Source organism: Hyla sarda, chromosome 13, assembly GCF_029499605.1.
Source record: "Hyla sarda isolate aHylSar1 chromosome 13, aHylSar1.hap1, whole genome shotgun sequence".
In the NCBI taxonomy this organism is placed as follows: domain Eukaryota; kingdom Metazoa; phylum Chordata; class Amphibia; order Anura; family Hylidae; genus Hyla; species Hyla sarda.
In genome coordinates, this window is record NC_079201.1 from 22,606,163 (window position 1) to 22,631,799 (window position 25,637).

Consider the following 25,637-nt stretch of genomic DNA (forward strand, 5'->3'; position numbering starts at 1 on the left):
GACATTTACTACAGCAAAAACCTGTATCTTTGGGCTCAGTGTGTTAATGCGCCTTTTTGTTGCGCCTTTTTATATATATATATATATATATATATATATATATATGCCCTTTTTTAAAACTGACCGTGAGATCCAGTTGTGGGCACTCTCTGAAGCGGTGGACGATATTTATTATTTGCACCTTTTGGCAAAAGGGCACATAAAAAGGGGCATCGTCCTTAAACAAGCCACAAATTCATTCCATGTTGAGGTGAAATCAGAAGGTTAAAACCAAAAGCTGCAATATTTATTAAGACCATGCACCTTTATAGTAAGTTTGATGCAGGACAGCTAAATAGGCTCAACAAATTCTGTCATAAAAAATGGCATCATACAGGTAACATTAATAAATGCCCCCCAAAATGGTATAAATCATTACATCACTTTGCCCATTGGTTCCCTTTAAGTCATCAGGTGCATTATTTCTGCAGCACAATCTAGCTAGTAATTTACTCAATTGTTTCCGTTACAGATTTCCCCATACTGGTTTACATCCATGGAGGATACTGGCAGTTTCTGAGGTAAAGACCTATAAGGGGAGCTGGGACCCCTGCTCGGATATTGTTGTCCAACACATGGAGTTCAATGGAGCTGTAGTACACTTGTCTGACTGCTGCTCCATTCAAACGAGGGAAAAAAAGTTTGGGAACTCACATTAGATTTCCACTTAAAGGGGTTTTAGACAAGTTATCCCCTATCGAAGGATAGGGGATAAGATGTCTGACCCCGGGGGTCCCGTCGCTGGGGACCCCCACGTTCTCTTCTGCTCCCGGTGTTCGTTTAGAGCGTTGGGTGCAGCGACAAAGGCTCATGACTCATGGTCACGGACCCTCAATGCAAGTCTATGGGAGGAGGCGTGACGGCCGTCACGCCCCCTCCCATAGACTTGCATTGAGCGGCATTACTGTGACGTCACGAGCCTCTGCCCTGCATCACCAGTCATCCAGCACGGAGCGAAGTTAGCTCCATGCATCGGATGTCTGGGGTGCCGCAGCTGAGACCCCCGCGATCAGACATCTTATCCCCTATCCTATGGATAGGGGATAACATGTCTAGGGGCGGAGTAACCTTTTAAAGGCTAGTCCTGCAGGACTCCTGCTAATGGGAACTGCGTTCCTGCTGTGGAAAAATTGCAGGAACTCGGTTCCCATGAGTTTCTACAGGACTTGAGCCCTGGCCCAATGGCTGGAACCCCACAGATCAGACTATCCTATGGATAGGGGATGAGGTTCCTACATGGTAGACCCCAATAAAGGTAAACTGACAGCAGCTTAGTCCACAGAAACATTCTGGTATAGGCTTCTCTCACTGATGTCCATGTAAGCTTTTTTTATGTCTGCCCATTGGGCCATTAATTATTTGCATATTGCTATTAATCATTTTCATTATTATTGTAATTATTATTATTAATAATAAATTATTAATTTTATATTATGAATTAATTTTCACAATAATGCCGCAACCAGTGGAGTAATATGCTCATTAGTGTGAGAAGAACCATAAGTCTATACCCACAGGTCACTATTGACAAACCGTTAAAGGGAAACAAACTTTTATATATATCAACTGGCTCCAGAAAGTTAAACAGATTTGTAAAATACTTCTATTAAAAAAATCTTAATCCTTCCAGTAGCTATCAGCTGCTGAAGTTGAGTTGTTCTTTTCTTTCTGACAACAGTGCTCTCTGCTGACACCTCTGCTTGTCTCAGGAACTGTCCGAAGCATTAGAGGTTTGCTATGGGGATTTGCTCCTACTCTGGACAGTTCCTGACATGGACAGAGATGTCAGCAGAGAGCACGGTTGTCAGACAGAAAAGAACAACTCAACTTCAGCAGCTGATAACTACTGGAAGGATTAAGATTTTTTTTTTTTATAGAAGTAACTTACAAATCTGTTTAAGTTTCTGGAGCCAGTTTAAAAAAAAATTTTTTTTCCTGGAATACCCCTTTAAGACCAGGAAGGGGAATGTGTCTGCCATCCTAATATGATATGTGGCTGCAGTCCTCTGATCTTCCAGTCATTACAGCATAGGACCCTGCTACTTTTAATAAATGAACAACAACAAGATCAGCACATTGCTCCGCTTAAACCCTTAAAGAGTACCTGTCACCAAACAAAACTTTTAATATAGTGTTCTTTGTGTAATTAGCAGACACTTTCCCATTCACTTGCTTTTAAAATTATTAACTTAAATATGTTTAAAATGTAACATAAAAAACTGCCACTAGGTGGCTCTGTTCTGTTCCCTTCCACAATTAATACAGTGAGCTTGGTCTCTTCCCGGCCTGGCAGGAGACCAAACTCAGGAAGTGTGTCTCTGCACTGAGCTGGATTGACAGCTAAACAGAAAGTGAAAGCTCCACAGAGTCACGCCCCCTCACATAGACATGAATGGAGGGGGTGTGGCGTGACGTCACATCCCCAGTCCCGGAAGTTTCCGAAACTGGAGATTCAGCACCTGCATAGAATGCAGTGCTGCAGGGAGATTGCGGGGGGTCTCAGCAGCGGGCCCCCCGCGATCAGACATCTTATCCCCTATCATTTGGATAGGGGATAAAATGTTTTTGCCCGGAATACCCCTTTAATACTCTAATTACAAGTGGACATATCACTTAGCGTGTTTCTCCTGAAGTACTCTATGCTACTCGAGACCCTGCGATTGTTAGGCTGGTATGAGGTATTTTGCACTGTAGTGTGAGATAAGGAGAACCTGTGACCTGATCATCTCTGTGAGAAATGCTCCATCTGTGTTCATGAGATGTCGGACACAGTCTGAAGTAGCATATAGCAGACCACAGGTTAGGAACAGGACAGCAAGGATAAGGGCCGCTTCTCACAAAGATTCTTCTGCAGTTTCTTTGCTGTTTTGAAATGTTTTAAAATGCAGGAAAAAAATCTCGTAAAAAAAATGCTTGTGTTTTTACCATGAATTGGTGCAGTTTTGTGACGCAGTTATTGACAGGGAAGAGTTTGTGGTAATAAAAAAAATGCATTTCACCCGTAAAATCTGTGCTGTACAGAACTGCAATGTGAAAGGACAGGAGTTGCGGTAACACAAGCTGTCACATGCTTTTATTCTGCATTTCTGAACAGAACAGCAAGAAAAAGCAATGTGAGAACCCAGCTGGTGGGTACAGGGTCATATAACTATGGTCAATGTCTTACAGCAAAGAGGAGTCGGGATTCATGGCTTCTCCGCTAGTGTCTCATGGGATTGCGGTCATGGTGATGGATTATGATATTGCTCCAAAAGGTGAGATTATCTATCTATCTTATATCTATAGCAATACTTATCACGACGCCTAAAGCAGTTGTAGGCTAAATAAGACTCATCAGACCTCCTGGGGATGAGTCAGCTGACCTCCTGGGGATGAGTCCGCTGAGCTCCTGAGGATGAGTCCGCTGAGCTCCTGAGGATGAGTCCGCTGACCTCCTGGGGATGAGTCCGCTGACCTCCTGGGGATGAGTCCGCTGACCTCCTGGGGATGAGTCCGCTGGCCTCCTGGGGATGAGTCTGCTGACCTCCTGGGGATGAGTCCGCTGACCTCCTGGGGATGAGTCCGCTGACCTCCTGGGGATGAGTCCGCTGGCCTCCTGGGGATGAGTCTGCTGACCTCCTGGGGATGAGTCCGCTGACCTCCTGGGGATGAGTCCTCTGACCTCCTGGGGATGAATCCGCTGACCTCCTGGGGATGAGTCTGCTGACCTCCTGGGGATGAGTCTGCTGACCTCCTGGGGATGAGTCTGCTGACCTCCTGGGGATGAGAACGGTGACCTCTTGGGGATGAGTCCGCTGACCTCCTGGGGAAGAGTCAGCCGAGTCAAAATGGCAGCCGGAGCCCTCCTCCCAGCCACTCAGGGAATCTTCTTGTGTGTCTACCATCTGGCATTGTACTGCTCAGTGCTATGCATATGCATAGCACTGAACTGTAATCAAAAATCTGTGTGAGGGCTTAAAAAGTGTAAAAGAAAAAAAATAATAAAAAAAATAATTAAAATAAAAAATGTATAATCACTCCCTTCGCTTACTTTACAAATAAAAAATGTAAAGAAGTTAATAAACATATTTAGTATTACTGCGTGCAGATCTATTAACCACTTAAGGACCAAGGGCGTACAGGTACGCCCTGATGTCATGGTACTTAAGGGGACCGGACTGGGATTCCTGCTTTAATCATTCAGCAGGCACCCAGTGCATACCCCATCAATTCAGATCGGCGATTTAAGGCGATTCCGGGTCAATCGGGTCACCGGTGAAAAGGGTGATAGGTGCAGTCTGAGTCGGCACCAATCACCCTTGCCCAGCAGGAGTGAGGTGGCACCGGTGCCAACTCACGAATGGGGTGATCAGTCGGCCAAACAATCACCTGTCCTGTGATCACGGGGGAGGGAAAAGGGGGTGATCGGCGGTGGGGGGTGTGGGGAGGCTCACCCGGGGTCCGGTGTGGCGGCTGTCCCGAGCGGCATGCTGGATACTATACACCAGTGGCAATGGGACTGAATAAAACACCTAAATTCAGTGATTGAGAGCCGGGGCCTAATACTTTTCCCCATATAGTGTATCTATTGCTCTGTCTCTCTCTCTCTTTGAAGCATGGATAGTAATGTGACCTGTTAATCCTTTCAGGTGACATGGATACCATCCTAGCACAGGTCAGATGCAGCATTGCCGCAGTTCTTAGGCTTCACCCACAGAATACGTAAGTCTACATTCACTGGCATAGCATTCAACTTCTGCAATTAAAGAAGCTTCAGCGCCACCCTGTGTCAGACCTGAGTTACACAGGCTTTGACCTGATGTAGGTTCATATTGTGACACATGTTGCAGTGACATAGATTAATATATTAATTTTTGTGACGATATTAGAATGCCCCATGTCTAACTATTTACATCAGTGTTTCTCAAGTGTCTCCAGCTGTTGCAAAACTACAACTCCCAGCATGCCTGGGCAGGCAAAGGCTGGTTTACATTGTAATTATCCAACCAGTTGAGTGCTGGAAGTTGTTTTGTAACATCTAGTATTCTAGGATTTTTGGGCCTATATAAGGGTGCATATACACCACGTTTTCCCTGTACAGGTGCTGGATCCGGCTGGGGGAGGGGAAAACCGTGCGCTCCCGTAGTACAGTGGTCCCTCAACATGCGATGGTAATCCGTTCCAAATGGACCATCGTTTGTTGAAACCATCGTATGTTGAGGGATCCGTGCAATGTAAAGTATAGGACAGTGGTCTACAACCTGCGGATCTCCAGATGTTGCAAAACTACAACACTCAGCATGCCCGGACAGCCGTTGGCTGTCCGGGCATGCTGGGAGTTGTAGTTTTGCAACATCTGGAGGTCCGCAGGTTGAAGACCACTAGTATAGGAAGTTGTACTCACCTGTCCCCGCCACTCCGGACCGTCACCACTGCCCTGGATGTCGCCCTCCATCGCTGTCTCCGTGTCCCCGTGGTGTCCCCGACGCTCCGGCAAGGCCTCTGCTTCCCCGGCATCCTCGCTCTCCGTCGCCGCCATCACGTCACTACGCACGCCGCTCCTATTGGATGACAGGACGGCGTGCGCAGCGAAGAGCGCCGACGATGCAGGGATCCCGAAGAGGACGCACCGGAGCCCCGAGGACAGGTAAGTGATCGTCAGCGGACCACACGGGGCACCGTAAATGGCTATCCGGTGGCAGCTGAAGCAGTCTGCGCTGCCGGATAGCCGTTTATGCGATGGCTCCGACATACAAAAGCATCGTATGTTGAAATGATTGTATGTCGCAGCCATCGTAGGTCGGGGGGTCACTGTATACTACGTTTTGAGGTCTGGTAAAAAAAAAACAGATACGGGTCAAAAATGAGCCTACTGAAGTAAAACGGTGACTCCGGTCGGCTCATTAAAGTCAATGGATTTCAGCGCCGATCCGGCTGGGGTACGGGAGCGCACGATTTTCCCCTCCCCCAGTCGGATCCGGCACCTGTACAATGAAAACGTGGTGTGCTTGCACCCTAACTCAGCTTTGACACAGGGTGGCGCTGTAGCTTCTTTTATTGCAGAAGTTGAATGCTACGCCACTGCAATTGAACACTTTGGGGGGGTTTTGACTTGCACCGAAATGATCATTTAATTTTGCCCTATTTTTATGTTGTCTGTCCTGGCTTTGTCATTTTTCTCGTGCATTTCCAGACAGGTGTGGTTAGCAGATGCACTGGTTGGTGCATTGAATTTATTACTTGCGCAAAAAAATTTTTTGTGTAGTTGTACTGTTTTTTTTTGTGCCAAAAACACCAATAAAAATGCCCATTCTGCCACATGACTTTTTTTTTGTGAAAAAACACTGCTACCAGATGTCAGCTGCACGTCAATAGTGAACTGCAAAATGCCATATCCACTTGGCATTTTCAGTTTTGGCATATTTTTAATCCTTTTGGCGTTTTTCAGCTATTTTTTGCTCCTTGGCAGTTTTTCAAATATGACCTCTTGTTGCGACTTTGAGTTTTTTTTAAGGATAATCTTGGCGTTTTCCTCCCTGAAAAAACGCCATGTTGGTTTTAACTTTGGCATTTTTGCTGGCTGTTTTTTTTCTTTTTTGGACTTTAGCGATCCACAAAAGTGATGGAAATACCTTTTTAAATAAAATTTCGTAGGGTACCATTAAAAATATAATAATAAAAAATATTCACTAGCGATGGAAAAAATTGTATTTAACGAAATTTATCTTTTTTATAATGAAATTTGTATTACTTTTTAAACAGGGATCAACTTATGTGGGTGGGCAGGGCACTAAACATGTAGCCGACAATAATAAAAATTTGGAAAGGGGCAATTTAAATATAAAAATAATATATTTGATATAATTATTTTATAAAACTTTTTATTAATAATGTATTTTAATAATGTATTGAATAACGTGTGTGTGTTTTTAACTTTTTTTTATTTTTATTTTTAATTTTTTAGGTAGTACTACTACTCCCAGCATGGAACACAGTGTTCCATGATGGGAGTAGTAGTACATGTGCTAATAGACAGATCGCCCGTTGCGATCCTCCTGTATAATGTATAGATGCGACCGGCCGCTCTTCTATGGTCCCCTGCACTGCCGTATATATACACCTATTTATATTTCCCACAGAGAGCTGTGATTGGCCAGATGGTTCCAGCCAATCACAACTCTCTGTGGGAAATATGAATATGTGTATATATACGTCAGTGCAGGGGACCATAGAAGAGCGCCCGGCCTCATCTATACATTATACAGGGGGATCACAGCGGGTGTCAGAAGTGACACCCACTGTGACCTTTCCTTAACTGCAGGTACTACTGCTCCCAACATGGAGCACACTCTGCTCCATGCTGGGAGCTGTAGTACTTGCATTAATAGACAGATCGCAACAGGTGTCAGAAGTGACACTCGCTGCGATCTGTCTATTAGTGCAGGTACTACAGCTCCCAGAATGAGTGTGCTGCATGTTGGGAGCAGTGCTACCTGCAGTTAAGGACAGATTACAGCAGGTGTCACTCCTGGCACTCGCTGCGATCGTCCTTTATCCTTCATCTCTGAGATGCGAGTGCTGTATAGAGCCGATCTGCATCTCTGCAATAAATAGGACAATCGCATCGGGTGTCAGGAGTGACACTCGGGGCAATCTGTCTATTAGTACAGGAACTACTACTTTATTTTTTTTTTTTTTAGGTAGTACTACTACTCCCAGCGTGGAACACACTGTTCCATGATGGAAGTAGAAGTTCCATGCTGGGAGTAGTAGTACTACCTAAAAAATTTAAATAAATAAATAAAGAAGAAAAAGTTAAAAAAACACACACACACACACTTTATTAAACACATTGCTGATAAAAATTTTAACAAAATGAATTATAAAAAATATAATATTTTTACATTTAAATGGCCCCTTTCTAAATTTTTATTATTGTCGGCTAAATTTTTATGTCCCTCTGTCGGGGACATCTTTTTCCATCCCTACTGCTTCCTTTTTTTTTTTTTTTGTACCCAGCAAATTTAGAAATAAATGCCAAAGGGGCCAAAAATGCAATTTTTACTCAAAAGAAAAAACACCAAACAAAAAACGAAAGAAAAACTGCCAAAACTTAGGGAAAAGCTGTGGCAGTTTTTTCTATCATTTTTGTTGGCTTTTTTTTTTTCAGGTGTAAAAAAAATAAATAAATAAGTGGAAACCTAGCCTTATGGGTACGTTCACACAGGCCGATTTATTTGCAGGTTTCCCACTGCGTATTTAAAAGGGGGCAGGCTCCTCTCGGCTATCTGCAACAGATTTTCTGCGGTGGAATTTCCTCTGTGGAAAATCTGCCGCAGACCCTACTGACTTCAATGGTGTTTGCGGCGGATTTTATGCAGAGTAAATTCCGCCGTGGAAAATCTGCTGCGGACATCAGAGAAGAGCCCGCCCACTTTCAAATACGCAGTGGAAAACCCGCAAAAATATCCGCGTTTGTGAATGTACCCTATTGTTGTGAATGGGTGGTTTTTAACATTGGTATCAAATCCAGAAAATCCTCTGAGAGCTTAAAGGGGTACTCTGGTAGAAAACTTTTTTTTCAAATCAACTGGTGCCAGAAAGTTAAAAAGATTTGTAAATGACTTATATTAAAAAAAATATTTATCCTTCCAGTACTTTTTAGCAGCTGTATGCTACAGAGGAAATTCTATACTTTTTGAATTTATATTTTGTCTTTGTCACGATTCGGCTTACGGGTTGTGGATCCGCTGTGTCAGCGAGGGATTGGCGTGGACCGTGCTAGTGGACCGGTTCTAAGAGGCTACTGGTTTTCACCAGAGCCCGCCGCAAAGCGGGATGGTCTTGCTGCGGCAGTAGCAACCAGGTCGTATCCACTAGCAACGGCTCAACCTCGCTGACTGCTGAGAAGGCGTGGGACAGAAGGACTAGGCAGAGGCAAGGTCAGACGTAGCAGAAGGTCGGGGGCAGGCGGCAAGGTTCGTAGTAGTCAGGATGGATAGCAGAAGTTCAGGTAACACAGGCTTTGGACACACTAAACGCTTTCACTGGCACAAGGCAACAAGATCCGGCAAGGGAGTGCAAGGGAGGAGATCAGATATAGCCAGGGAGCAGGTGGAAGCCAATTAAGCTAATTGGGCCAGGCACCAATCATTGGTGCACTGGCCCTTTAAGTCTCAGAGAGCTGGCGCGCGCGTGCCCTAGAGAGCGGAGCCGCGCGCGCCAGCACATGACAGCAGGGGACCGGGACGGGTAAGTGACCTGGGATGCGATTCGCGAGCGGGCGCGTCCCGCTGTGCGAATCGCATCCCCGACGGCCATGACAGTGCAGCGCTCCCGGTCAGCGGGACTGACCGGGGCGCTGCAGGGAGAAAGACGCCGTGAGCGCTCCGGGGAGGAGCGGGGACCCGGAGCGCTAGGCGTAACAGTACCCCCCCCCCCCCTTAGGTCTCCCCTTTTTTTTGTCCGGTAACTGCCTCCCCTGGGATGAGGACACCGGGAAAGAATGGAGGGTTTCCTCAACGGCAGGCAGTACAGCAGGAGTTGGAATGGGGAGGGAGGGCAGAGGGTGAAGCTTGGCACGGGGCAGGGAGACACAAGGACGGGAGCCATGAGGAGGCACAGAGGCTTGCCTGACGGGACTGGGAGGGGGGGAGAGGCACTTCCTGTGGCAGGCAGAGTCCCAGTTCTTGATCTCCCCGGTGGTCCAATCAAGGGTGGGAGAATGAAGCCGGAGCCATGGCAGACCGAGGAGGACCTCAGAGGTACAGTTGGGGAGAACGAAGAGCTCAATCCTTTCGTGGTGGGGTCCAATAGACATCAGGAGGGGTTCTGTGCGGTAACGCACGGTGCAATCCAATCTGACTCCGTTGACCGCGGAAATGTAGAGCGGCTTGACGAGACGGGTCACCGGGATGCTGAATTTATTCACAAAGGACTCCAAAATAAAATTCCCAGAGGCACCAGAGTCCAAGCAGGCCACGGCTGAGAGGGAGGAGTTGGCTGAAGGAGAAATCCGCACGGGCACCGTGAGACGTGGAGAAGCAGACTTAGAACCAAGAGACGCCACACCCACGTGAGCTGGGTGCGTGCGTGCGTTTCCCAGACGTGGAGGACGGATAGGGCAATCCACCAAGAAATGCTTGGTACTGGCACAGTAAAGACAGAGATTTTCTTCCCTACGGCGATTCCTCTCTTCCTGGGTCAGGCGAGACCGATCCACTTGCATGGCCTCCTCGGCGGGAGGCCCAGGCGTAGATTGCAACGGATACTGTGGGAGAGGTGCCCAGAGATCTAAGTCTTTTTCCTGGCGGAGCTCTTGGTGTCGCTCAGAAAAACGCATGTCAATGCGGGTAGCCAAATGGATGAGTTCTTGCAGGTTGGCAGGAATCTCTCGTGCGGCCAGCACATCCTTGATGCGACTGGATAGGCCTTTTTTAAAGGTCGTGCAGAGAGCCTCGTTATTCCATGATAACTCGGAAGCAAGAGTACGAAATTGGATGGCGTACTCGCCCACTGAAGAATTACCCTGGACCAGGTTCAGCAGGGCAGTCTCGGCAGAAGAAGCTCGGGCTGGCTCCTCGAAGACACTCCGGACTTCAGCGAAGAAGGACTGGACTGTGGCTGTGGCAGGATCATTGCGGTCCCAGAGCGGTGTGGCCCAAGACAAGGCCTTTCCTGAAAGAAGGCTTACTACGAACGCCACCTTAGACCGTTCTGTAGGAAACAAGTCTGACAACATCTCCATATGCAGGGAACACTGAGACAAAAATCCACGGCAGAGTTTAGAGTCCCCATCAAATTTGTCCGGCAGGGACAAGCGGAGGCTAGGAGCGGCCACTCGCTGCGGAGGAGGTGCAGGAGCTGGCGGAGGAGATGGTTGCTGCTGTAGCAGAGGCAGAAGTTGCTGTAACGTGGCGGTCAACTGCGACAGCTGCTGTCCTTGTTGGGCAATTTGCTGCGATTGCTGAGCGACCACCGTGGTAAGGTCAGCGAGACTTGGCAGCGGCACCTCAGCGGGATCCATGGCCGGATCTACTGTCACGATTCGGCTTACGGGTTGTGGATCCGCTGTGTCAGCGAGGGATTGGCGTGGACCGTGCTAGTGGACCGGTTCTAAGAGGCTACTGGTTTTCACCAGAGCCCGCCGCAAAGCGGGATGGTCTTGCTGCGGCAGTAGCAACCAGGTCGTATCCACTAGCAACGGCTCAACCTCGCTGACTGCTGAGAAGGCGTGGGACAGAAGGACTAGGCAGAGGCAAGGTCAGACGTAGCAGAAGGTCGGGGGCAGGCGGCAAGGTTCGTAGTCAGGATGGATAGCAGAAGTTCAGGTAACACAGGCTTTGGACACACTAAACGCTTTCACTGGCACAAGGCAACAAGATCCGGCAAGGGAGTGCAAGGGAGGAGATCAGATATAGCCAGGGAGCAGGTGGAAGCCAATTAAGCTAATTGGGCCAGGCACCAATCATTGGTGCACTGGCCCTTTAAGTCTCAGAGAGCTGGCGCGCGCGCGCCCTAGAGAGCGGAGCCGCGCGCGCCAGCACATGACAGCAGGGGACCGGGACGGGTAAGTGACCTGGGATGCGATTCGCGAGCGGGCGCGTCCCGCTGTGCGAATCGCATCCCCGACGGCCATGACAGTGCAGCGCTCCCGGCCAGCGGGACTGACCGGGGCGCTGCAGGGAGAAAGACGCCGTGAGCGCTCCGGGGAGGAGCGGGGACCCGGAGCGCTAGGCGTAACAGTCTTGTCCACAGTGCTCTCTACTGACATTTGATGCCCGTATCAGGAACTGTCCAGAGCAGAAGAAAATCCCCATTGCAAACCTATGCTGCTCTGGACAGTTCCTGACACGGACAGAGGTGTCAGCAGAGAGCACTGTGGACAAGACAAAAAAGAAATTCAAAAAGTATAGAATTTCCTCTGTAGCATACAGCTGCTAAAAAGTACCAAAAGGATTAAAGGGGTACTCCACCCCTAGACATCTTATCCCCTATCCAAAGGATAGGGGATTAGAGGTCTGATCACGGGAGTCCTGCCGCTGTCACGCCCCCTCCCATAGACTTGCATTGAGGGGGCGAGGCGTGATGCCACATGGGGGCAGGTTCTTGATGTCACGATCTTCGGGACAGACCCTCCAGCACTTCCGGAGCAGTAACAGGTGGGTGCTGTGTGCTATATTGCGGGGGTCCCCAGCGGCGGGACCCCTGCGATCAGACATCTTATCCCCTATCCTTTGGATAGGGGATAAGATGTCAAGGGGTGGAGTACCCCTTTAAGATTTTTTAATAGAAGTCACTTACAAATCTGTTTAACTTTCTGGCACCAGTTCATTTAAAAAAAAATGTTTTCCGTCGGAGTACCCCTTTAAGGTAGGTTCACACTGCTGTTGTGCTCCAACCTGCTCAGGGTCTATTCAGCTCTTTTCAGCACAACTAACATCACCGGGTCCCAATGGATCCCATTGACTGGAACGGGGTCCATTAGGGGGGTTCTAATATATATGCTGCTAATACTGTATGTTCAGGTCACAGCTCTTTGAGCTTCCCCTAATAGTGGCTGCAGACAGAGATTTTTGTCTATTAACCCTTTCTGTTTGGATCCATCACCTATAAAAGGTCCATTATAAAGAAAATTTGCAGAGAAATGTTACATTTATCATTTTTGCAGTTGTCATACAAGTATTGTAGCTTTACTGCCTTTATATATTAAAAAGTTGGCCTCTGTTGTCATTGTTTCTCCTTGTATGAAAGCCATATTAATGAAAACCCTTTTACTGTACAGAGGAATCTACCTATGTGGCCATTCTGCTGGTGCACACCTGGTAGCCATGGCCCTCTGCACTGACTGGAAAAAGTACGGGGTCACACCAGATATTAAAGGTCAGTCTTCATTTTAGGTACATGCTCACTGGGTTACATCTTGTATTATACTCCAGAGCTGCACTCACTATTCTGCTGGTGGGGTCACTGTGTACATACATTACATTACTTATCCTGTACTGATCCTGAGTTATATCCTGTATTATACTCCAGAGCTGCACTCACTATTCTGCTGGTGGGGTCACTGTGCACATACATTACATTACTTATCCTGTACTGATCCTGAGTTATATCCTGTATTATACCCCAGAGCTGTACTCACTATTCTGCTGGTGAGGTCACTGTGTACATACATTACATTACTTATCCTGTACTGATCCTGAGTTATATCCTGTATTATACTCCAGAGCTGTACTCACTATTCTGCTGGTGAGGTCACTGTGTACATACATTACATTACTTATCCTGTACTGATCCTGAGTTATATCCTGCATTATACTCCAGAGCTGTACTCACTATTCTGCTGGTGAGGTCACTGTGTACATACATTTCATTACTTATCCTGTACTGATCCTGAGTTATATCCTGTATTATACCCCAGAACTGTACTCACTATTCTATTCTGCTGGTGAGGTCACTGTGTATATACATTACATTACTTATCCTCTACTGATCCTGAGTTATATCCTGTATTATTCTCCAGAGCTGTACTCACTATTCTGCTGGTGAGGTCACTGTGTACATACATTACATTACTTATCCTGTACTGATCCTGAGTTATATCCTGTATTATACCCCAGAACTCTACTCACTATTATGCTGGTGGGGTCACTGTGTACATACATTACATTACTTACCCTGTACTGATCCTGAGTGATATCCTGTATTATACTCCAGAGCTGTACTCACTATTCTGCTGGTGAGGCCACTGTGTACATACATTACTTATCCTGTACTGATCCTGAGTTATATCCTGTATTATACTCCAGAGCTGTACTCACTATTCTGCTGATGGGGTCACTGTGTACATACATTACATTACTTATCCTGTACTGATCCTGAGTTATATCCTGTATTATACTCCAGAGCTGTACTCACTATTCTGCTGGTGAGGTCACTGTGTACATACATTACATTACTTATCCTGTACTGATCCTGAGTTATATCCTGTATTATACCCCAGAACTCTACTCACTATTATGCTGGTGGGGTCACTGTGTACATACATTACATTACTGAACCTGTGCTGATCCAGGGTCACTGTGCAGGTACATTACTGGTTCTGTACTACAAAATTAAATTTAACAGAGTTATTCATATATAAAATGGTGGACATTCCCTTAAAAGGGGTGCTCCCGTGGAAAACTTTTTTTTTTTAAATCAACTGGTGCCAGAAAGTTAAACAGATTTGTAAATCACTTCTATTGAAAAATCTTAATCATCCAGTACTTTTTAGGGGCTGTATACTAAAGAGAAATCCAAAAAAGAAATGCATTTCCTCTGATGTCATGACCACAGTGCTCTCTGCTGACCTCTGCTGTCCATTTTAGGAACAGTCCAGAGCAGCATATGTTTGCTATGGGTATTTTCTCCTGCTCTGGACAGTTCCTAAAATGGTCAGCAGAGAGCACTGTGGTCATGACATCAGAGGAAATGCATTTCTTTTTTGGATTTCTCTTTAGTATACAGTCCCTAAAAAGTACTGGAAGGATTAAGAGTTTTTAATAGAAGTGATTTACAAATCTGTTTAACTTTCTGGCACCAGTTGATTAAAAAAAAGTTTTCCACAGGAATACCCCTTTAAGTGATCAAATTTTTAGCAGCCTTACCGTGACTTTGATGTCCCCTACTTACATCTTTTATTGACAGGAGCATTCCTGGTGAGTGGAGTGTATGACCTGCTACCTATCATACATACCTATGTGAACGATGCCCTAAAGATGTCCAGGTAAGTCTATACCTTAGGTACTGTGCATTTAATATTGGCCTTTCCATTCATAAGATTTCTGTTTGCAATCAGTGAATAAGAACACTAGGGGCAATTCATATTTGTTTTGAACAAAAGATTGCAAACATTTAAAAATAAAAAGCAACATTTATTTAAATATCTTCATAAATGTTCCCTATTAGTGTTTTCCAGACATATACAGTGGTCCCTCAACATACGATGGTAATCCGTTCCAAATGGACCATTGTTTGTTGAAACCATCGTATGTTGAGGGATCCGTGCAATGTAAAGTATAGGACAGTGGTCTACAACCTGCGGACCTCCAGATGTTGCAAAACTACAACACCCAGCATGCCCGGACAGCCAACGGCTGTCCGGGCATGCTGAGAGTTGTAGTTTTGCAACATCTGGAGGTCCGCAGGTTGTAGACCACTGTTAGAGGAAGTTGTACTCACGTGTCCCCGCCGCTCCGGACCGTCACCACTGCCAGGGATGTCGCCTTACATCGCTGTTGCCACGTCCCCGACACTCCGGCAAGGCCTCTGCTTCCCCGGCATCCTCGCTCTCCGTTGCCGCCATCACGTCGCTACGCACGCCCCTCCTATTGGATGACGGGACGGCGTGCGCAGCGACGTGATGATGACGATGGAGAACGCTGGCAATGCAGGGGATCCCGAAGAGGACGCGCCGGAGCCCGGAGGACAGGTAAGTGATCGTCAGCGGACCACACGGGACACCATAAACGGCTATCCGGGGGCAGCTGAAGCAGTCTGCGCTGCCGGGTAGCCGTTTATGCGATGGCCCCGACATACAAAAGCATCGTATGTTGATGCTGCCTCTGAGAGACCATCATATGTTGAAATGATCGTATGTCGGGGCCATCGTAGGTCAGGGGGTCACTGTACATCCTGTCCTGATCTCACAGCTGAGGAGTTTTATCCAGTCTAGACAATCATCTTTCCACCCCACACTGATACATTGTAACAAATACCAGAGCAGGAGAGAGATTAGTGCAGTACACAGAGGATCACATGTCACTGAATGCAGTCAGTCCTGACTTCTTATCTAGATCTGTATCGTGATGGAGGTCACAAGACCAGCGTCACTTCACCCTCTATGTGTTTATTAATGTTTCCTGTTATGTCGATGTGTATAGAACAGAGTGACAGGAATACACCAGTGATATCTCTCTCATATGTCTGTACTAACCTGAGCTTTTAAAGGGACACTCAGCCTACAGTGACGGTGGGATGTACAAAGGTATAAGTAGGATTTTATACCAAGCTCGTAAACTGATTGCACAGCATTGGCTGCGGGCCTCCCCTCCCACTATTTCCGAACTGAGTATAAAATTAAATCATATCATTAGATTGGAAAAAGGTGTGTATCTTAAAAGAAAAGCTATACGTAAATTTGAGTCTATTTGGGGGCCTGTGATTGATACCCCTGGTTTGCCATCCACTTATTTGCGGAGAACTCCTATGAAGGTGTTTTTAGGTAGGTCTAACCACTAATATTGTCTATGTTTTGCTTGTGACCTATTCTAGTCTCATCTACATTTGTGTTATGTGTTTGCGTTGATGTTTTGTCTGCTGTCTAAATTTTTAGTTTTTTTGTGTCTACGGATTACATACGCCACTTGTTGTTGCCCCCTCTCTAGTGTTACTTAAAGAGGTATTCCAGGCAAAACCTTTTATATATATATATATATATATATATATATATATATATATATATCTATATATATATATATATATATATATATATCAACTGGCTCCGGAAAGTTAAGCAGATTTGTAAATGACTTCTATTAAAAAATCTTAATCCTTCCAATAGTTATTAGCTTCTGAAGTTTTCTAACTGCTCATTGATGATGTCACGTCCCGGGAGCTGTGCATGATGGGAAAATATCCCCATAGGAACTGCACAGCTCCCGGGACGTGAGTCATCAGAGAGCAGTTAGACAGAAAACAACAACTTAACTTCAGAAGCTAATAACTATTGGAAGGATTAAGATTTTTTTAATAGAAGTAATTTACAAATCTGTTTAACTTTCCGGAGCCAGTTGATATATTAAAAAAAAGTTTTGGCCTGGAATACCCCTTTAATCTTGCACTTGTTCTCAGGCGAGGCTTGTACAGTATTTTTGAATATTTTTTTGCCTTGATTATGCTTTCTTGTGGGATAATCTGTTGTATTGCACTGCATTATTCTTAATGCTATTGTTTTTGTTTTCCCTACTGTGAAGAAAGGACACGGGGGTTGGGGGAGGGGGCTGAGGGTATTTCTGTGTGGGTGGGATGGGTTTTCTTGGTTTCTGTACTTTTTTTTGTTATTGTATGTTGTTTGTTTTATATAAAAAAAACTTTTAATAAACATTTCTGATTAAAAAAAAAGAAAAAAAAAGAAAGAAAACTAGGTATTAGGGATGTCCACTGTCCACATAAGGGGAGCACTGAATATTCTTGTGGACAGATTGTCCCACAACCTGGTAGTTCCAGGGGATTGGTCCCTGGACCCTCTTATTTTTCTAAACCAGAATGTGGGGCACTCCGGAAGTGGCCCTGATGGCTACACAAAGGAACACCAAGCTCGAGAAATTCTGCTCCCCATATCCAGTGGACTATCCTCTAGCAGTGGATGCCATTTCCATTCCTTGGACTTTATGTGTTTCCTCCAGTACCTATGATTCCGAAGGTATTGAGGAAGATCAAACAGGATCAGGCTTTGGTAATAGCAATTATACCATTCTGGCCCAAGAGATCCTGGTTTGCCCAACTCATATCGATGAATCGAGGGACATACTGCACCCTGCCTCTCTGGACCTGGTGTCTCAGGGGACACAATTCGGTCACAGTTTCATGTCTTACAACCTGACCTGGAGGTTGATTGCTCCCTATTAATGGCCAGGAGTGATTCTAATAGGGTTTCTTGACACCGTGCAAGAAGTGAAGCCACTAAGAGATCCTATGCCAGGATAAGAAGAATTTTTAGTTCTTGCTGTGCGTCTAATAGTATCGATCCCTCAGTACCCTTCAACCCTGAAATGTTTAGAATTTCTCCAGGAGGGGTTTGACAAAGGCTGGTCTCCAAGTACCTTGAAGGTACAGATTTCAGCTCTCTCAGCACTTCTTCAGAGAAGACAATTTTTCTGATTTCAGAAGTCAAAGCTTTTGTAGGAGCAGTCTCCCGTTTAAGATCCAGATTACTGAGGCCGGTTTCTCTATGGGACTTACCTGTAGTTTTGAAGAAGCTGTTGGAGCATCCCTTTAAGCCCCTAGAAGACACTGACATGAAATTTCTTTCATTGAAGACAGCTTTCCTCTTGGCCATTGTAAGACTCACCGCAGATGGCAGGTACCCAGGGAGAATCCGTAGTTCCACGGTAGTCTCGAGCGGGTGATGTAGTAGATCCGCTGTGTGGCAGATGACGCGGGCCGTGCCAGGGAGCGGAGTCTAAGGTGCCGCTGGTTTTCACCAGAGCCCGCCGCAAAGCGGGTTGGTCTTGCTGCGGCAGGCGACACCCAGGTCACTACCCCTGGCACGACTCGACCACACAGGCGGCTGAGGTGATGCATGGTACTGAAGGAATAGGCAGGACAGGCTGGCTAGAGGTCAGGGCAGGTGGCTCAGGAGCGTAGTCAGTAGGATAGCAGAAGGTCAATAGGCTGGCGGCTAGAAACACGGTCGGGTCACGGAATGCAAAGGTCTGATACACAGCAAAAGAACACTCGGACTGTTTTCTCTCAGGCGCAAGGCAAACCCAGATCCGGCAAGGGTACTAGGGAGGTGCTACAACTTATAATAATGGTTCAGGTGTAATACTAATTACAGGCGCACTGGCCCTTTAAATCTCAAAGCTCCGGCACGCTCACTAGGAGGCGGGGGCGTGCGTGTCGGAGCTGAGAGACAGAGGACGGAGGTGAGTGACGGGCGGGGACTGGCATGCGGGCTCGTCCCACGATGCGAGTCCCAGCCCCGCCGGGAGCCGACATTCGGGGAGAGATGCGCTCACGGCCGGTATGTCCAGCCGGAGCGCTGTTTATAAAAGCCATAACTTCAGCTAAAAGAGTGGGTGATCTTCAGGCCCTTTCTTCTTCGGAGCCGTATACTGTCTTTTTTCCGGACGAGGTCCTTCTTAGATTGTTACCTACTTTCCTTTCAAAACATGATTCCTTTCAGAACATTAACCAAGTGATTGCTTTACCTGCTCTTCCTCCTGAGGAAGTTGGGAGTCTAAGAAATCTGGACATTGTACGCTGTCTCAAGGTCTCAAAACCACCCATCTCTAGGTGGATTTGTGACTGTATTAATATTTGTTACTCTTTGGAGGGGTTGGACCCTCCGGCTTTTGCTAAAGCCCATTCTACTAGGCCTATTGGTTCTTCTTGGGCAGAAAGATGCTCTGTACCTATTGAGCAGATTTGTTTGCCTCTTGGTCTACTCCTCAAATGTTTTTTCGTTACAATAGGTTAGACACTAGGCTAGTAGCCCAACCCAGTTTTGTTAACTCTGTTATAACTTTTGCAAAGCAGTAAGGCCTATGGGGGTTCCTCTTCTTGCTATATCCCCATATTGTGCTGCTGAGGGAAGCTAGGGAAGATGAGATTTAATTGATAATCTGTTTTCCCTCAATTGCTCAATCTCCTCAGCAGCACAACTTGCTACCTAGTATATTTCAGTTTAGTTTTTTCTTTATCATTTACTCTGGTGAGTGAAGCTAGTGAGCCCATAAATAGGCTGGGGAATTCATTTACATATTTTATTATTATTAAAAATGTCTTTGTCCCGTGGGGCGCACGGGGGCAGAAACACCCCATATTGTACTGCAGAGAGAACTAAGGAAAAACAGATTACCGTATATACTCGAGTATAAGCCGAGTTTTTCAGCACGATTTTTCGTGCTGAAAACACCCCCTCGGCTTATACTCGAGTGAACTCTCCACCTGTCAATCCCTTCTCAGTGGTCTTCAACCTGCGGACGTCCAGATGTTTCAAAACTACAACTCCCAGAATGCCCGAACAGCCGATGGCTGTCCGGGCATGCTGGGAGTTGTAGTTTTGCAACATCTGGAGGTCCGCAGGTTGAAGACCACTGGATTGACAGGCGGTGATGATGAAGGGGGGGAGATGATGACAGGCGGTGATGATGAAGGGGGGGTGGGATGATGACAGAGGGATGATGACAGGCGGTGATGATTAAGGGGGGGGTGATGACAGGGTAATGATGAAGGGGGGGATGATGACAGGCGGTGATGAGGAAGGGGGGGTGGGATGATGACAGGTGATGATGACGAAGGGGGGATGATGACAGGGTAATGATGAAGGGGGGGATGATGACAGGCGGTAATGATGAAGGGGGGGTGGGATGATGACAGGGGGAGGATGACAGGCGGTGATGATGAAGGAGGGGTGGGATGATAAAGGGGGGATGATGACAGGCGGTGATGATAAAGGGGGGGATGATGACAGGCGGTGATGATGAAGGGGGGGATGATGACAGACGGTGATGATGAAGGGGGGGATGATGACAGACGGTGATGATGATGGGGGTGTTAATGACGGGGGTCTGGATGATGACATGGGGGGGATGATGTATTTCCCACCCTAGGCGAGTCAATAACTTTTCCTGGGTTTTTGGGGTGAAATTAGGATCCTCGGCTTATATTCGGGTCGGCTTATACTCAAGTATATATACGATATCATTCAAATCTCATCATCTGATTAGCCGCTATGCTTGTTTCTACAGGGAGGTGGCTCTAAAGAACAGCCCAATACAGTGTGTGAGACAGATAAACACTGGAGCCTGTCCTATGGTCATAGTGGTGGCGGAACACGATTCTCCTGAGTTTCACAGACAGTCACAGCTCTATTTCCAGGTATGGAGGGTTGTATGAGATAAGATGTTCTAAAATCAAAATAAGTTATGGGCATGGTTTATTTTAATGGAATCCTAGCGATTGCTCTGGTCCCATTGACTTAAAAAGGCACTGTCATTTCAAAAGAAAAACTTGTGACCTGCTGTGGCAACACGTGAAAAGTTTTTAATGGTCAGGGTCAGAGACCCTCACTGAGTAGAACAAGCCTGGGAGAAGTCCATGCTAATCATGGTCTTTCATGCAACGTGACTGAGATGGTCTCTCAGTCTAAGTCTATTGGACCATTTCAGTTGTGCGCACAGAGAGCAGGAGGAGAGGAGCTTAATCACATGCTTCTCTCCCTCGTTCTGGCGATTAGTCGGGTGTAGACACTTAGACCCCCAACTGGGGCCCAATGTTGTCAAAATCAGTATTTACGTAGATGGCTGTGAGCTGCAATACCAGACACAGCCTGTGAATAAGAGTGGCATTGTATAAAAAGGCCTCTTTTCCTAAACTAATGCAACTTTATAGCCCACTAGGTAGCCTGTTCACTACTTGGCTACCTAGGGGGCTGTAACCCAGCTTTTCCAGACTCTGAACAGCAAAGCTGCCTAGATATAAGGCTGTATGTATCGCATCATAGCAGTTTTACCATTCAGAAATCTTGAAAAGCAGGATAACTATTAACTATTTTGCATTCCACTCACCTTTCAGAGCCTGAAGGAATGTGGACTTGGCGTCTCCTATGTACAAGTAGACGGTACCGATCACTTCGATGTCATAGAAAAGTTAGCCCAAGAAGACTACGTCCTCACCCAGGTAAGGCAGCCACAAACACACACAAAAGATAAAAATCTAGACGTAGCAGAGCTGAGCTTGTCAGCTCCACATACTGCACCAGTGGTAGAGCTGAGATATTTACCTATCCATACTCCTTTTCTTTACAGCTCATTTTGAAGATGATCTTTGATAAGCCATGACTGCAGGATTGGTACCGAGGTGGTATAGCTGTCACGTGTGATGACTAGATATTGTATGACATTCATATGTAGTACCAGTCACCCATGACACCCCAGCACTGCCCATGTATAGTAATAACGTTCTCTTATGTGGCAAACAGGACTAAGGGCCCCAGACAACAGGTCTCTTGTGCAACTAGAACGTCTGCAACCCTTATAACTACAATAATGTGTCTCCCCCTGAAATAAAGTGATCACGACCAATTGTCCTCCTCTGAGATCTATTCAGCCATTGCTATCTCTGTTTTGAGAAAGTTGGGTGGCCACCAATATGGCTGCCATTACAGCTGCTCACACTCAGAACTTTTGCAGACTCCAAATCTGCCTAGGTGTGAAGCAGGAGACTAGCAAGATTTCTCATCCAGAAGTCTGGGAAAGATGAGTAACATCCTTGGTGGACCTGTAATGGAGGTCATATTGCCACCCAGCTTTCCCAGAGACACATATAAAAAGGACTAACTTGACATTATTAATGGAGAGACTGCTTTCAGTCAGAGACTAGATACACTAACCAATATGCCACATAATAAGAGATTTTACAGTAGTCTACATTTAGCTTTTCCTGGTTCCTGAATGGTAAATTTGCCAAGTTATGAAGTGATACAGGTGTGGGAAATGTATCTCTTTATAAACAGACATATTTGCTGTTCAGAAATCTAAGAAAGCTAAGTGACCACCCATGTGGGAGGTCATATTGGCTGCCACCCAGCTTACCCATTAACAGCCAGCTAAGGTCTGTTGGCAGCCTCATACTGTAGCATCAGTGGAACGATTGGTTCGTGGCTAATTCCTGTGGATGGCAGTCACATTGGTTATCACTCAGCTTTACATAGTTTCTGAATGCTTACCTATGTTTTGATACAGTTTAGCTATTTAGGAGACTTGGAAAGCTGGATGTCCACCCTGTGAGAGCTGTAGTGGAGATCACATTGGTTGTCAAAAATAACCCAAGAAAAAAATAGCTAAAATATATCAAATCTGTATTATCAAAAACTAAATACACAAACAGTTAAATCACTAGATATCCGGAGAAAAAAAAGACTCCTCTTACGAGACCTTATATGGTGACGTTACCCCAATCACAGAACAGGGTCAATCCCCTACAGAAAGTCTAATAAAGATTTGATATATTTTAGCTATTTTTTCTTGGGTTATTTTTGGTCTATGATAGCTAAGAGGGACTAATAAATCCTTGTTTGTCGGTGAATTATTGCACATTGGTTGTCACCCAGCTTTTCCAGAGACAGGTATAACAAGAGAAGCAGCTACAGTATGTAATGTGAGAGAGAAGCCTGACAGTGTACATCCAGGTAATCTATAAGGTGACATCATTACAGGCGGTCGATGGGTGGGTTGGCGGCATTATCTTCCAATGTTTACAGACATGTCACCAGGAAAGTGTGCACTCCCCTAAAACAATCTCATTTATTGTAATCCCCGTCCAGTCCTGGAAATCTCTTCAGGATTAATGTTTATCCATGACTTACGAGGCATGTTCTTCCCGGAGATGAATCACTGTACCAGGAATAATAACATGATCGCACTGCCAACAAGAATATACATGAAAACGAAATATCTGACTCGGGAATAGTCAATAGGCGCTATTACACCTCCCACAACTTTCCTAGACTCTGAATGGCTGATCTGTCTAACCATTGAGCAATGTAGAGATGTGGGGTATATCAGCTTAGTCAGATATGCCCTTCAGGAGTCTGGGAAAGCTGAACATAGCAGCAAGAGTCGGGCCCTGTACAGAAGATTGGCTCTTGTGTAGCAGCCGGAGGCCCTAATCTTAGACTGGATCAGCTCCAGAGGATTAAGCAATGAATGCACACAGACATGGGACATGGATGGAGCTTCTACGTCACTGTCATTCCACAGAAAAAAATAAAAGATGGTTGCACTCACAAGGATCGGCATTGGTTGCATTTTTACATCAGGGAATTGCATAAAGGAAAATTCGATAAGGCTAGAATTCCACTGAGGTTTTTCATGCAAAAATTCCCTTAAAAACGCCCATTTGGCTGCACAGCTTTTTTCTGTGAAAAAACGCCACGGCCAGATGTTAGCTGCAAGTCAATAGTGAACTGCAAAATGCCATATTTACTTGGCTTTCTTCATTTTTTTTTTTTTTTTATCCTTTTGGCAATTTTCAGCTATTTTTTCCAAAAATTACGTCTTGTTGAGCCTTTGGCGTTTTTTCAGGAAAATCTTGGTGTTCTCCTCCCATAGAAGTCTATGGGAGTGAAAAAAAGGCAAGAAAAATGCCATGTGGGTTTTAACTTTGCAGGCGTTTTTGCAGGCGGTTTTTATTCTTTTTTTGGACTTTAGCGACCAAAAAAAGTGATGGAGATACCTTTTTTTAATAAAATTTTGTAAAGTACCATTAAAAAAAAATTTATAAAAAAGATACAGTAGTGATGGAAAAAATTGTATTTAACAAAATGTATCTTTTTTATAACTAAATATTTATACATTTTTAAACAGGGATCAATTTATGTTGGCGGGCAGGGAACTAAAAATGTAGAAAGAGGCCATTTAAAGGGGTTATCCAGGAAAAACCTTTTTTTTTATATATATCATCTGGTTTCAGAAAGTTAAACAGATTTGTAAATTACTTCTATTAAAAAAAATATATTAATCCTTTCAGTACTTATGAGCTGCTGAAGTTGAGTTGCTCTATTCTTTCTAAGTGCTCTCTGATGACACCTGTCTCGGGAACTGTCCGGAGTAGCAGCAAATCCCCATAGCAAACCTATTCTGCTCTGTGCAGTTTCCGAGACAAGCAGAGATGTCAGCAGAGAGCACTGTTGCCAGACAGAAAAAAACAACTTAACTTCAGCAGCTGATAATTATTGGAAGGATTAATATTTTTTAATAGAAGTAATTTACAAATCTGTTTAACTTTCTGGAGCCAGTTGATATATATAAAAATAAATTTTTTCCTAGAATACCTCTTTAAATGTAAAAATAATATATTTGTTATAATTAATTGTGTTAAACTTTTTATTAGTAATGCATTTTAATAATGTGTTGAATAAAGTGTGTGTTTTTAACTTTTTTCTTTATTTTATAAATTTTTTAGGTAGTACTACTACTCCCAGCATGGAATACCTGTACTCATTGACAGATCGCCCCGGGTGACACTTCTTACACCCGCTGTGATCCTTCTGTATAATTTATAGATGCGGCCGGCCGCTCTTCTATGGTCCCTTGCACTGACGTTTATATACACCTATTCATATTTCCCACAGAGAGCTGTGATTGGCCAGATGGTTCCAGCCAACCACAACTCTCTGTGGAAAATATGAATAGGTGTATATATGGCCATGCAGGGGACCATAGAAGAGCGGACGGCCGCATCTATACATTATACAGGAGGATCACAGTGGGTGTCAGGAGTGACTGCAGGTACTACTAACTGCAGGTACTACTACTCCCAACATGGAGCACACTCTGCCCCATGCTGGGAGCTATAGAACCTGCATTAATAGACAGATTGCAACAGGTGTCAATAGTGACACTCGCTGCGATCTATTAATGCAGGTACTACAGCTCCCAGAATGGAGCAGAGTGTGCTCCATGTTGGGAGCAGTAGTACCTGCAGTTAAGGACAGATCACAGCAGGTGTCAGTCCTGACACCCACTGCTATCGTCCTTCCCCCTTGAGATGCGGAGCAGCTTTCTCCTGCCCTCCGCATCTCTCCTCTGTACTCCGGCCAGTGATGTGAATAGAACATCATTCATATTTCCCTCTGAGAGTGGGGATTGGCTGCAACCATCCGGCCAATCCCCACTCTGGGTCGGAAAATATGAATTTTCTATTCACATCACTGGCCAGCCGGAGTATAGTGCAGAGATGCGAGCGCATTTCTGCTATCTTATGGACAATCGCATCGGGTGTCAGGAGTGACACCCGGGACAATCTGTCTATTAGTACTGGAATTACTACTTCCATTATGGAACAGT

At 45.4% G+C, this 25,637-nt stretch overlaps 1 protein-coding gene across 9 annotated transcripts in view; it reads left to right on the plus strand.

The window, feature by feature from the left end:
* Positions 1-24,196, plus strand: part of AFMID (arylformamidase) — a 47,895-nt gene extending 23,699 nt beyond the window's left edge. For all 9 annotated transcript variants that reach the window (XM_056549833.1, XM_056549832.1, XM_056549829.1 and 6 more), the window contains 8 exons: positions 512-560; positions 3,208-3,293; positions 4,668-4,740; positions 12,803-12,900; positions 14,710-14,788; positions 20,538-20,667; positions 21,364-21,468; positions 21,597-24,196. In XM_056549833.1, the coding sequence (XP_056405808.1) occupies positions 512-560; positions 3,208-3,293; positions 4,668-4,740; positions 12,803-12,900; positions 14,710-14,788; positions 20,538-20,667; positions 21,364-21,468; positions 21,597-21,629 (653 nt within the window). In that variant the 3' untranslated portion in view covers positions 21,630-24,196. The remainder of the gene's footprint in view (positions 1-511; positions 561-3,207; positions 3,294-4,667; positions 4,741-12,802; positions 12,901-14,709; positions 14,789-20,537; positions 20,668-21,363; positions 21,469-21,596) is intronic.
* Positions 24,197-25,637: the final 1,441 nt, after the last annotated feature.